This window comes from Macrotis lagotis, chromosome 1, assembly GCF_037893015.1.
Source record: "Macrotis lagotis isolate mMagLag1 chromosome 1, bilby.v1.9.chrom.fasta, whole genome shotgun sequence".
NCBI classification, from domain to species: domain Eukaryota; kingdom Metazoa; phylum Chordata; class Mammalia; order Peramelemorphia; family Peramelidae; genus Macrotis; species Macrotis lagotis.
In genome coordinates this window covers 55,198,604-55,211,695 of record NC_133658.1, presented here as the reverse complement: position 1 = coordinate 55,211,695, position 13,092 = coordinate 55,198,604, and the positions used below count along the sequence as shown (strand labels likewise).

Sequence of the window (13,092 nt, the reverse complement as noted above, 5' to 3'; positions counted from 1 at the left end):
TAATTAAGTATCCTAACTAGCTATCTTGTTTATTTTATAATATAAAGTGCTTAAAGAGATAACATAAAGCCCCTAAAATTTCAGTATATCTATAGTACATTTCAACAGATTTCTCAGAAGTCTGTTAACTAAAACATTAATTCATTATTAATTAAAATACTTTGTTTTAAAAAGTAGGAACAAAATTCCCACTTATAATATTTACCTGCAGCATGGTTTCCACGGATAGTTTGTATAGGTCCTACATGGCTAGTAGGGGGAACTCTGGCTACACCACTATTGGTAACTGAAGATGGTGTTGAGGGATTCAGGCACCGTTTTTCTGACTTTTCCCTAGGAGAGAAGCATAATCACTAGTCTCTTTGTTTTGAGGAATGAAATAGTATAGTTAAAACATAACCAAGGCTATTGTACTAGCATAATGAGTTTGGTCTTAATGGTCATTTGGGTCACTTCCAGTTCCAAATCCATAACCCCCCCCCCCCCCCCCCCAGTCCAGGTAAACTTGCTACCACAAAGGGGATCTTTCTGTTCTAGCATGGAGCCTCTAAAAACAAGTTAAAAGCCTAATGTATGATTGCAATATGCAAAGTCACAACCTTTCTGAGCTTTAGCTTCCTCATTTATGAATTAGAATAATACATGGTAGTATTGTGATAAAAATGCCTTATAAACTGTAAAGTGTTTCTGACAATATTTCTCATATTCCTTTTGAGTTTTATTGACAGTTTCTTTTTAAATGTCTTTGATTTCCAACTAGATCCATCTTCCCTCTCCTCCTGAAAGTGGTATTCTTTGTAACAAAGTTTAGAAAAGAAAGAAAACAAACTATTGTTACTTATTTCATAATTAGATGTCAGATGGAGAAGCATAGATGAGTACCTTAACACTAGTAGATGTACTTGCAGCATTAATAATTTAATCATTGTCCATATTTTTTAATGGATGAATAGCAAGCACCAATAAAATAAGTCAAAACATTAAACTCTGAAAGATAAAAGGAGAGCCTTTATCTTACTCAGCATTTTGAAGGGAAAAAAATCAACCGTACAGACTATTATAAATGAAGAATGACTTTCAGGCTTACTTTTCTAGTTCCAATTGAGTCTTGAGTTTCTTCTTTGCGCCCATTGTCAAGGATTCAAATTTATTCAGATCTTCCTCAGTCAGACTCAAAAACTTACAAAAGAAATAATGGTAAACAGTCATTATGAATCAGATATGGATTCTGAAAAAATTTTTTGTTGAATTTTAATCACTTTATGCCATCCGAATAATGATGGACCAAATATCAAGAAGAAAGGCATGAAGAAAGGCATGTGTAGTCTATGATTCTAATTTTGGTGGGCTTGAGAACTTGAAAAGGGCCCCCACTGAGAAGATTTATAAAAAAAAGGTCAGTCAATAGGTTAACATGAGCCTGAAGGTATAGTTTAATCTCTACTACTAAAAGTAAAATTTAGCAACTGATCCATTCTCTCACCCCTCAATGCCCCCCCAAAATCCTTAATATAGTTTATATTTTTGCTGCCTAAATTATAACTTACATATCTAAATTATAATCAACTATCTACCAGTTTTTATATTTTCTGTTCCACACAGAGAAGATTTGCAAGAAGGAATACCCTGGTAAACAAGCCCCATTCCTCTCCAAATGATAAAGTTTTTAAGAGATGCAGGTCCCTACTTATAAGAAGGTACCTGTCTCAAGCAAATAGATGCCATATAATAGGAATGATTTTATAAGCTATATACCAAATATCAAACAAAAAGACACCCAAATCTTTAGCATGCACTTTACTTATCATTTAAATTAAAAGTTTCAAAGAGACATAATTAAAATAGTTTAGTCTTGTATTTCTTTTCAAGGCTGTGAAAACCAAACAGACTAAATTGTTTAATTACTTAGAATTAATTAATGCCCCCCCCAATTTGAAGTTCAAAAAACAAACAAATCACCAAATCATTTTAGCCAGCAGGGGGCAGTATCTGATAAGTATCTGATACCAAAACAAGATTATTTCAGAATTTCTTTCAGAAATTAAACTTGCTAGGCCTAGGCTGAGAAATGAATAAAAAAATCAAAATGATGGATCACTTATAACTCTACCTTCTCCATTGTGAGTTGTTTGAAAACAGGATAGTATTTGTGCAAACGCAATTTCCTGAGCCAGTCTAAAATCCCATTTTGTTCCTGGGTCTGAGGGGTTTGAAGACTGGAAGACATTAATATGGGGGAAGAGGTGTCTATCTGGGTGCGGTAGGTCAGTGATGAACCAGTACTTCCTGAATGAGAGCAGTGGGGCAGTGCCACAGCTGCACCGGCAGAGTGCTGGAGATGATGCTGAGTACTGTTCTGAGAAGATTGAATGCCAGCTACTCCACATATGGGTCTGAAAATGAAATTTTTATTTATTTAGCATGAACTTGTGATAGACCATCATTCTGTGTTTTCATTAAAATTATTTGCCATATGAATTAAAAATTGCTTTTTTATAAATATAAACACCATGAACATGAATGCCAAATTCAAGACTGAAAATGTAAAGGAATTAAATCAACAATAGGTTGTGATAGTCTAATTTTCTCCCACTGGACTAACACAAATTATATCTCTAACATAACAATGTCACAAAATGCTAAACTGTGAAATATTTAACATGTAACAAATTGTTTATTATTTCCCCTTATTTTTCTACAGAGAAACCTGATAATCATCAGTTAAAATTCAATAGTGAGCCTTTAATACTCAGTTTCTAATTAAACTATAGCTTTTTTTCTATTTAACTGGTTTATTCTGAAGTATAAACAGAAAAAAATCTGACTTTCCTAAAGTGGCCCACCTTTGCATTACCCAAAAGTAAGTTATCTTTCACTATTTTACTAGGAAAGGCCTCTAATCAAATATTTCCTAAATATTAAAATCAGGTCAATTATAAAACTTTAACTCTACTGTCCAATACACCTAAATCCAAAATCATGTATGATAAAAATTGGCTTACAAGGGTAGAGATAGATACTTTATGTAATTTTGTATCGGAAAATTTGTGACAAATGAACAATTTCTCACCTTCCAGATGCTCCCATCATAGTACCTACTTTGGAAAGGGAAGGGGTACCAGGACCTATAAATGTAAAAATTGAAAACGATGTCAATATGCATAATCATTATACTAATAAATTCAAACCGTGATTAAAAAACAAACAAAAAACACAACTCACTTGGACTCTGAAGCTGTTGGGTAGGAGTTGAAATGCTGAAAAACTTCTTAACATGGTCATTTTTCAATATGTGAGAAGGTAAAGAGGCCAAATACCTACAAAACCAAAACCAAACCAAACACATCATATTAACTATTAATCACTTTTTCAAATGAATTAACTTTCTACTCAAAGCAGATCATAGTGAATCCTGCATATTTCCCCCCAAGTCATAACAACATCCATTCTAATCTCTCTTAAGCTCCTCAATTTCTCCATTTCTCTCTCTCTTTTTTTTGTTTGGTTTTTTGCAAGGCAAATGGGGTTAAGTGGCTTGCCCAAGGCCATACAGCTAGGTAATTATTAAGTGTCTGAGACTGGATTTGAACCCAGGTACTCCTGACTCCAAGGTCAGTGCTTTATCCACTACACCACCTAGCCGCCCCTTTTTTCTCCATTTCTCTATCTCCTTAAGTACCTACTCTTATTCCACCTCAGCTAGGGGGGGAATTGTATTTAATTGTTGTCACCTTTCGAACAAGTAACTTAACTAAAAAACTAAATGCTTTTATCTGAACATAATTTCCTAACATTCCTCATCTTCCCATCACTTAATTCCTTTCAAACCCATTCTTTGTCTTCATCAAGACTTGCCCCATCCCCCAATATTCTCTTAGTTATGTCACCAGCTTCCATGGGCTAAATTGCTCAGTCATGATTCATCAATATGCCTTTTGGACACTTCATACTAGCTATCCAGAGGCATCTCCACTTCCAAACCAAACCTATCCTTCATCAAAACTCCTCCATTTCTGTCCAAGGCAGCACCATTCTACCAGTCAGCACTCTATACTCACAAAGCCAGTGCCCTGGTTGAGATCCTCAGCTCCTCACTCAAGCATCTCAACTCCAGCCACCTTATACACTGCCCTTTAAGCACAATTCAGACTCTCCCTATTCAATCCATTCCAGCAGTTACCTTTTGTCTCCAGCATAAAACAAACGTCTTTGTGTGCCTTTTTTTCTTTTTTGGTTTTTGCAAGGCCAAGATCACCCACCTAGGTAATTAAATGTCTGAGGCTGAATCTGAACTCAGGTCCTCCTGACTCCAGGGTTGGAGCTCCATCCATTGCATCACCTAGCTGCCCTCATTTGTGTAGCTTTTTAAGTCCATCACAGCCTTGCTCCCAACATGTCTTTCCATGCCCATTATTCCTAAGCCTCTGAGGCAACCCAAGTAGTCTCCTCCTTTCCTCACATGATTGTTCTCCATGACTGGAATGTACTCTCTTCTCAATCAGACCTCATAGAATCTCTTTTCCTCAAAGATGTAGCCAAAGTATCCATCATGTTATATAACAAGGCTTTGCTAACACCCCCCCCCCCCAAATGTCAGTAACCTTCCCTCCTAAAATACCTTTTTAAAAAATTTCACTTTATATTATGCATATAGCTACAAGGGTAGTTTTTTCTAGGTTCTATTTATTTATTTGTTTGTTTTTTTAAGGTCTTTGCAAGGCAAATGGGGTCAAGTGGCTTGCCCAAGGCCACACAGCTAGGTAATTATTAAGTGTCTGAGGCTGGATTTGAACTCAGGTACTCCTCACTCCAGGGCTGGTGCTCTAGCCACTGCGCCACCTAGCTGCCCCAGGTATAATTTATTTAAGAAAAAATATCATGAGTAAATGCTTTTGTTTTTGGGTAACTAATAATTTTTCATCCTGAATCAGTCTCACTTGCTAAACTAATGAAAGGGATAGTTGGACTTTGAAATATTATTATCTACATTCTCAAAAACCAGCTTTCACCTGTTCTGTCATTTTAGTCTAGAAAATTTGATTGGAAAACCCTTAAGAAAGAGTGTATATGCTCAAAGTTATCTCAGAGGTAAAATAGATTTATCCCAGGTTTTAGTTATCCAAGAGTAGGAGAATTTTTACAGAGTGATTCAGGTCAGTGGTCTTCACTGGTCCTTGCAGTACTTCCCACTTTCAGGCATATTTATGGCTTTAGAATAGTATACTCTGCCAGGAAATAGCACCTTTCTAGAATTGTTTACCTAAGGTCCGATTCCAGGTCCATGTGGTTTCTTTCCAGGTAAAATGAATCTGGACCAGATAGGCAAGGAATGAATTTCTCCAAATTTTCTTCAGGGTATAGTTGAGATAACTGAAAACAAAACAAAACACATTAAGAAACTGGGAAAACACTAAGAAGCTCAAAATAAAATTTAGGATAAAAAGAGTATGGACATCCTTTAGTAATTATCTTTTATTTACTTATCTTTATTACTTATTAATTTTTGGTTTTTGCAAGGCAGTAGGGTTCAGTGATTTGTCCAAGGTCACACAGTTAAATAAATATTAAGTGTCTGAGGCTGGATTTGAACTCAGGTCTCCTCCTGACTCCAGGGCCAGTGCTCCATCCATTGTGCCACCAAGCTACCCCTATTTACTTATCTTTAATATGTACTACCTACCCAGATGTACAGTAAGATCCATGAGATAGAAACTGTCACTTTTTGGGTTTCTTTGCCTTGCATATTGCAGGTATTTAATAAATGTTTCAATTCAAGCAAACTTGATGTATAGGGAATAAATGTAACAAAATATGGAACAAATTCATTTTACATAAACTAAATAACCCAAATGAAGAAAATATTCAAGAATGTTTTAGGTCGTGATATACTATAGTAAATTGAATTACCATATGTAGCCCATAGGGAAACACTGAGTCAAAAGAAATGCAAAATTTTACAACTGTGGAGTCAAAATATGTCTGTGGTATAAAAAAGGCAGTTGAGATAGGGAAGAACAGGGAGAGAAACAAGGAGGCAAGAGGTAAGGGGCATCTGGGTGGCACAAAGGGTATATTACTGGCCCTGGAGTCAGGAGATCTGAGTTCAAATGTAGACTCAGATACTTATTAACCATGTGAACCTGGGAAGATCATTTAATTCCCAATTGCCTCAAAAAAAAAAAGAAACAAGGTGTGAAAAATGGAGAACGAAAGCAAATTTTTAAAATTTTTATTTATTTAAGGCAAAGGGATTAAGAGCGACATGCCCAAGGTCACACCGCTAGGTAATTATTAAATGTCTGGGACCACATTTGAATTCAGGTCCTCCTGACTCCAGGACTGGTGCTCTATCCACTACGCCATCTACCGGCAGGTCAATATCAAAATCAGATGAATTATACACTTTGTAGGCAAAAGGTAGAGAAACTATATAGTTAATTGAAACAAGACCTAGAACTATAACAGATGTAACTTGGCAGTGATACAGGAGTGGTTTCCCATTTTCTTCTCCAGCTAGTGAATGTCTGAGGCTGGATTTAAATTCACAAAGATGAAACAGATGTAACACTGGGTAATCATCTTATAAACACAGCAATTTTTATCATTCCTGCTCTAAATTTTCAATATCTCATTGAAAGAATTTCTCTTAATCTGTGGGTTATCATCCTTGATTCTATTTGCATGAACTTCTTTAGTGATTAGTTTTTCATGTAATTTTATTATGCCAGAGGGTTATAAAAATAGTATTGATTGTGTTTTTTAAATTATTTTTGTTTTTCAGTGGTTCTGTTGGGTCTGACTCTTCATGACCTCCCCAGGCTCTTCTATGTTCCATTATCTTCCATAGGGTGTCCAAGTTCATGATCAAGGTTTTCATGATATGATCCATCCATTTTTATCCTCTACTTCCTTTTGCCTTTTACTCTTTCTCAACATCATGGTCTTTTCCAATGAAGCTTATCTTTTCATTATGTGGACAAAGTATTTAAACTTCAGTTTCAGGATCTGACCTTCCAGCAAATAACCTAAGGACTGTCTGATTTGATCTCTTTGCTATTCAAGAGAGTCTCAAAAAGTATTATTCAGCACTACAATTAAAAAATTTCAATTCTGCAGTGCTCAACTTTCTTTAGAGTTCAATTCTCAGTCATATATTGCTACTTGAAAAACTGTAACTTTGACTATATGGACCTTTGTCAGCAAGGTGATGCCTGTTTTTTAGTATGCTGTCCAGATTTCCATAGCTTTCCTTCCAAGAAACAAGCATTTTTTAATTTCATGGCTTGCAGTCATCATCTTCAATGATCTTTGAGGTCAAGCATATAAAATCTGACACTGCTTCCATTTCTTCTTCCTCTATTTGCCAGAAACAATGGATCCTGTTAACATCTCAGTTTTATTCAAGTCAGTTTTTACATTCTTCTCTTTCACCCTCATCAAGAGGCTTCTTAATTCTTCACTTTCTACCAGCAGATTGGCAACAGCTGCCTAACTGAGACTGTTGCTATTTCTCCCAGAAACTTTAATTCTGGCTTTTGATTGATCCAGCCTGGCATTTTGCATATAAGTTAAGAAAATAAGATGACTCCTTTTCCAATCTTAAACCAATTGGTTGTTTAATGTTTGGTTCTAATTAAACAATTAACTTCTTGTTCTTGGCCCAATGGAGAACAAAAGAAAATTCTTTTTTAAAAAAAAAATGTATTTAAGGCAAAGGGGCTAAGAGTGACTTATCCAAAGTCACACACAACTAGGCAATTATTTAGTCCCTCAGGAAACAAGTAAGATGGTCTGGTAATTAAATGTCTTTTGAGGACTTGCCACACTTTGTTGTAATCTATACAAAGGCTTAAGCAGAAGTAGGTTCCCCCCCCAAAAAAAAACCCCCTCCTTTGCTGTCTCCATAACCCAGTGAATGTTGGCAGTTTGGTCTCTAGCCTGCTCTTCTGGTTAATTTTCCATCCACATAAGTGAAGCCTCACTTATAGAATCTTAGGAATAATCTTTCTGGCACGTGAAATGAGTACAACCATTAGGTAGTTTGAACATTCCTTGGCTTTGCCCTTCTCTTCCAATCTAGTGGCCACTGTTGTGTTTTCCAACTTTGTTGGCATATTGAATGCAACACTTTAACATCATCTTTTAAGGGTTTTTAAATAGCTCCAGAATTCCATGATCTCTACTAGCCTTATTGTTAACAATGTTTCCCAAGGCCCACTTTATTTCATTCTCCAGACTGTATGACTTTAGATCAGTAACTATATCATCAGGCTTAGCTGGTGATAGTAAGATCCTTCTTGTAGTAGGAATTCTTTTATATATTCTTGCCATCTCTTATTAATCTCTTCTACTTTTGTTAAATCCCTACTATTTTTGTTTTATCATGCCCACTTTTTGCATGAAACTTTCCCTCCATACCTTTAATTTTCTTGAAGATATTTCTTATCTTTCCCATCCTATATTTCTATGCATTGGCTAATTAAGAAGACCTCATCTTTCCTTGATATTCTCTGGAATTCTGCAATCAGTTGACTATATCTTTCCCTTTCTCCTTACCTATTTGGAAAGCCTCATCCAGACAGCCATTTTACTTTTTTTGCTTTCTTTTTCTCTGGGATTTTTTTTTTTGTTGCTGCCTCCTATACTGTATTGTGAACTTTTATCCATAGTTCTCTTACCACATTGAATCCATAAATCTATTCATCACCACTACTTCATATTTATATGGGATGTTATTTAGCTCATATGTATATGGTCTGATGGTTTTCCTAATGGTCTTCAAATTTAGTCTGAATTTTGCAAAAAGTTCATGATATGAGCTGCAGTTAAAGTTAATTGGTCTTGTTTCAATTGACTAGATAGAGTTTCTCTCCCTTTTGCCTACAAAGTAGATAATTCATCTGATTTTAATATCAAACATCTGAAGATGTCCATGAGTAGTAATCACATGTTGCAGTGATCAGAAGGGTAATTTCTACTCTTAAAATCATTTAGGAGGGGCAGCTAGGTGGCACAGTGGATAAAGCACCGGCCCTGGGTTCAAATCCAGTCTCAGACAATAATAACAATAAGCTGTGTGGCCTTGGGCAAGCCACTTAACTCCATTTGCCTTGCAAAAACCTAAAAAAAAATCATTTAGGAAATAGGATTAGTTATCTATTTACTTTTTGTTTTATTTATTCCACAAAATCAGTATTACAATGATGGACTGAAATGTTATATGGTAGCTGCAGCATAGTCGTTGCTTTAAGTTTTGTTCTTAATGCACAATACAGGAGCAAAGTATTACCTAGCAATATACCCATAATTAATGCTACAAACCACTTTTGGAGCAATATTTTGATTTTTTCCTCTTCATTTCTTTGGGACATAATTCATTCCACTAAAAATATGCCAACCTTGGAAGTACAAACTTACAAAATCCATTAAACTGAAGCTCTTTAAGCAGAGGCTGAATGACCTCTTGTTGGTATATTATAGTAAGGATTTTTCTCAGATGTGAGTTACAATAGATGACCATTTTGGAATTCCGTGATACCATTTTTCTTCTTTCTTTTTCAAGTGGCCCTGAATATATATGAACTAGCTCTTGATTTGTACCAGTAATTACCTATTACCTACTCTTTAAACATTTCATTAAAAAAAAAATCAAGAAATTGCAAAAAAAACCCCAAATACACATACATGTCATGAAACGAATGAAAGGAACTTTTTTGGGGTCACCTTACCTTTGAAATAAATTCAGTCACTTCAGTGGAAGATTTGGTTACTGATGTTAATGAAGAATCAGACCACAAGACCTAAAAAAAGCCCAAACATATTTAATTACATATCTATAAATCAGCATAGATGTAGCATATAATAAGGATTACACATTGTGTACTAATTAGATTCTTATTTTTAAAAAGGCATTAAAAATCAAAATAAATTTATATAAGCTAAATATTATACTCTAGTTCAAAAGCACCATATTGTTCAATTTTGGAACCTAAATTTTGCTCCATAATATTTTCATTGCCATTGTTAATTCCAACAATTTCTGTATATATAAAATAAGGTCATTATTTTCATGGTTGGGCATATATGAATGCAATAGGTATGAACAAAAGTAAAGTCAAGATACATTTATTAAGTGCTTACTATGAACCAGATACTATGTTAAAAACAACTGGAGTTAAAAATCAAGGCAACCCCCCACCCAGTTCGTACTTTTGGAGACCGCTAGAGGGTGCTACTATGCAGAGAACACTGGGACTGGATTCAGGAAGATTCCTCTTTCTGAGTTCAAATGTAGCCTCAGACATTCACTAACTGGAGAAGGAAACGGGAAACCACTCCTGTATCACTACCAAGAAAAGCCCAAATGGAGTCATAGAGAGTCAGACATGACTGAACAACAAAAGCAACTCTCAAAGAGTTCTCAATTCTTACAATATTACAACAAGATAAGACAGAATAAACTGGAGACAATCTTAGAAGGAAGCAACTAGCATTTAAGGGACCTGGGAAAGGTTTCTTACAGATGATATCTTAGCTGAGATCTGAAGGAAACTGTGAAGTTGGGAAGCAGAGAGGCTTAGGGAGACCAAGGAGACAGAGCAGTAGGTGGAAGAAGTAAAATATGAGAAGACAAGAAAGTCAGGTGTGGACTGAGACCAGCTTATGAAAGGGCTTGATATTTGATCCTAAAGGTGGGAGTAGATATATCAATGTAATTTTTAAGGAATTTGAGATCCTTTCCTGAAATAGCCTCATAAATTATAGGCACTAGTAACTTCAAACTTATCAAAACTTTTACTCATTTTCACAGTCTTAATATACCCCATTAGGATTAAAAACAGAATTTTATATTTTAAAATGTTCATTCTTTCTCTTTTGTTACTATTTAAAATACCAGATATGTTTTAGAGTACTGCATGACTCCTCATTATTTTATAGTTTCATATAATTTTATTATGCTAGAGGTCACAAAAGATAGTACTGATGACAGTGTTAGATTAATTTCTATTTCTCTCTGAAAGTGTATTCTTCTCATTCAAATTAGATTAATTCTAACTTGATAATATCAAAATCAAGTTTCTTGGTCTGAAATATTTAAAATTATATCAGAAGCAAAGGAAAAGTTGTTGATCAAAGGGAAAGTACAATGCTCCCCATACAAATTGGCAATGATAACTGTGGACATTTATGGAAAAACTTATCAATTCTTAAAATGTTCTGCCAGAAGCGTTGATACACTAGCATGTTTTAAAAAATATGTACATAAAAAACTTACTTTGCTAGCATGTTTTAAAAAATATGTACATAAAAAACTTACTTTGCTATTCTAATAACTAATAACCATAACAAAAACCCAAGCAATTTCTAATTTTACATTGTTTCTGTCCTCACATATTTATACCATATGAGAACATACTAAAAGAATTATATCAAAAAATACAATTTCCAAACAATAAAGCACCTTGGTTTAGGTAGATGGCTATCTGAGATCACTAACAATTATGTAGTTTCAAATAAACACATTAAACTATTCCAAATTGTTTGTCTGGGATTTTTCTATCACTGCAAAACAGAGTTCTTATTTTAGCTTCTAGAATTTCAATTTATGAAAACCATAAAATCATGTTTGGCAAACAATGGTCTCCCTCTTGGCCTGAATGCAGTCATATTAACTATTCCAGACTATTCAATCCTTCCAGGGGTTTTTGATGACCATATCAGGATTAGAGGGGCATGGAGCACCTGATATCTGGTCTAGTTACAGCCTTTCATGGCAGTCTGTTTTCAGCTTAGTGGGCCTCTCTGAGATATCAAAAGCCAGGTGAAAGACAAAAATGTTCAAGTGAAAGCAGAAAATAGGAGAAGCACAGAAGGTATTGAATATGATGTGTAACTGAGTTACCTGCCCAAGTCAGTACTACAATCTAGATCTTACTACCAAGATATACTATTTTCACTAAACTAAATCAAGTCCCTAAGCCAACTCATTGACTTCTCAAGTGTCTTTGAAGTAGCTACATGGGCATCAGTGGTTACTCTAAATGTTTGGCCACCCCTGCAAAAAAAAAAATTAAAAATAAATGTAAAAGTTCTCTTTCCTAAAAAGAAAGGAATTGAACTGAAAGAGACACTGACCAGAAGAATTGGCTAACCAAGGAGGGCTCTTTTTCTTATTTCTTGATTTTGAAAAATTTGGTTCAAGTCTACCTGTTAACCCCTCTTCAGGTAGTGAACACAATGATAATGTCTTTTTTCTTCAACAAGGCCATCTACAATAGGTGCCTCACATTCTCTCCTCTGTCTTTTTTTTTTTTTAAAGGTTTTTGTAAGGCAAACGGGGTTAAGTAGCTTGCCCAAGGCCACACCACTAGGTAATTATTAAGTGTCTGAGACCGGATTTGAATGCAGGTACTCCTGACTCCAGGACCAGTGCTTTATCCACTGCCTCACCTAGCCGCCCCAGTCTATTAGTTCTTACATTGTTTCCATGTGGTACATTGATCTAAGTTGAATGTGATGATAGAGAAATTGTGTCCTTAAGGAGGAAAAATAAAGATATATAAGAGACAGCAAAATTACACAATAAGATAAGGATTGCCTTCTTTTTAAATCCTAATTAAAATCCCACCTTCTACAGGAAATTTTCCCCAAGCCCTCATAATACTAGTGTCATCCCTCAATTAATTCTTTCTTTCTTATCCTATACATGTTGCCTTTATCAAACAATAGCTGCCTTATTTAAAGCTCATTAAGGTGTGCAAAAAACTTGCTGTACATTATTATTTGATTTTCACAATAGTTCTAAGTAAAGGACTACTAAAATCATCCCTATTACATAATGCCTACAGTCACATAAATGGGAACAGAGGCAGAGTTTGAACCTAGCTCTACACCAACTCCTATTCCACTCTTTTCTTCCAAGTTCCACCTTTCCCCTTACTACAGGTTCTGCAGAGAGGTAATAATTAAAACCAAGGGAGAGAATCAAACTGTCAAGATTCAGAAAACAGAGAAAAGAGAGTCAAAGACAGGACCTTGGAAGACCCCAAACCATTGGGGGTAAGAACCATTGGCTGGAAGCATGATAATAAA

General features: G+C 35.2%; 1 protein-coding gene across 9 annotated transcripts in view; it reads right to left on the bottom strand.

The window, feature by feature from the left end:
* The window catches only part of ZCCHC14 (zinc finger CCHC-type containing 14), a 127,880-nt gene that overhangs the window by 15,212 nt on the left and 99,576 nt on the right, over positions 1-13,092 (bottom strand). For all 9 annotated transcript variants that reach the window (XR_012471645.1, XR_012471646.1, XM_074201597.1 and 6 more), the window contains 7 exons: positions 9,729-9,800; positions 5,261-5,370; positions 3,223-3,317; positions 3,071-3,125; positions 2,111-2,393; positions 1,088-1,179; positions 206-333 (listed from right to left, as the gene is read on the bottom strand). Coding sequence is in view for 7 of the 9 variants with exons in the window: in XM_074201597.1 (XP_074057698.1) it covers positions 206-333; positions 1,088-1,179; positions 2,111-2,393; positions 3,071-3,125; positions 3,223-3,317; positions 5,261-5,370; positions 9,729-9,800 (835 nt within the window). In the remaining 2 variants the exon portion in view is untranslated. The remainder of the gene's footprint in view (positions 1-205; positions 334-1,087; positions 1,180-2,110; positions 2,394-3,070; positions 3,126-3,222; positions 3,318-5,260; positions 5,371-9,728; positions 9,801-13,092) is intronic.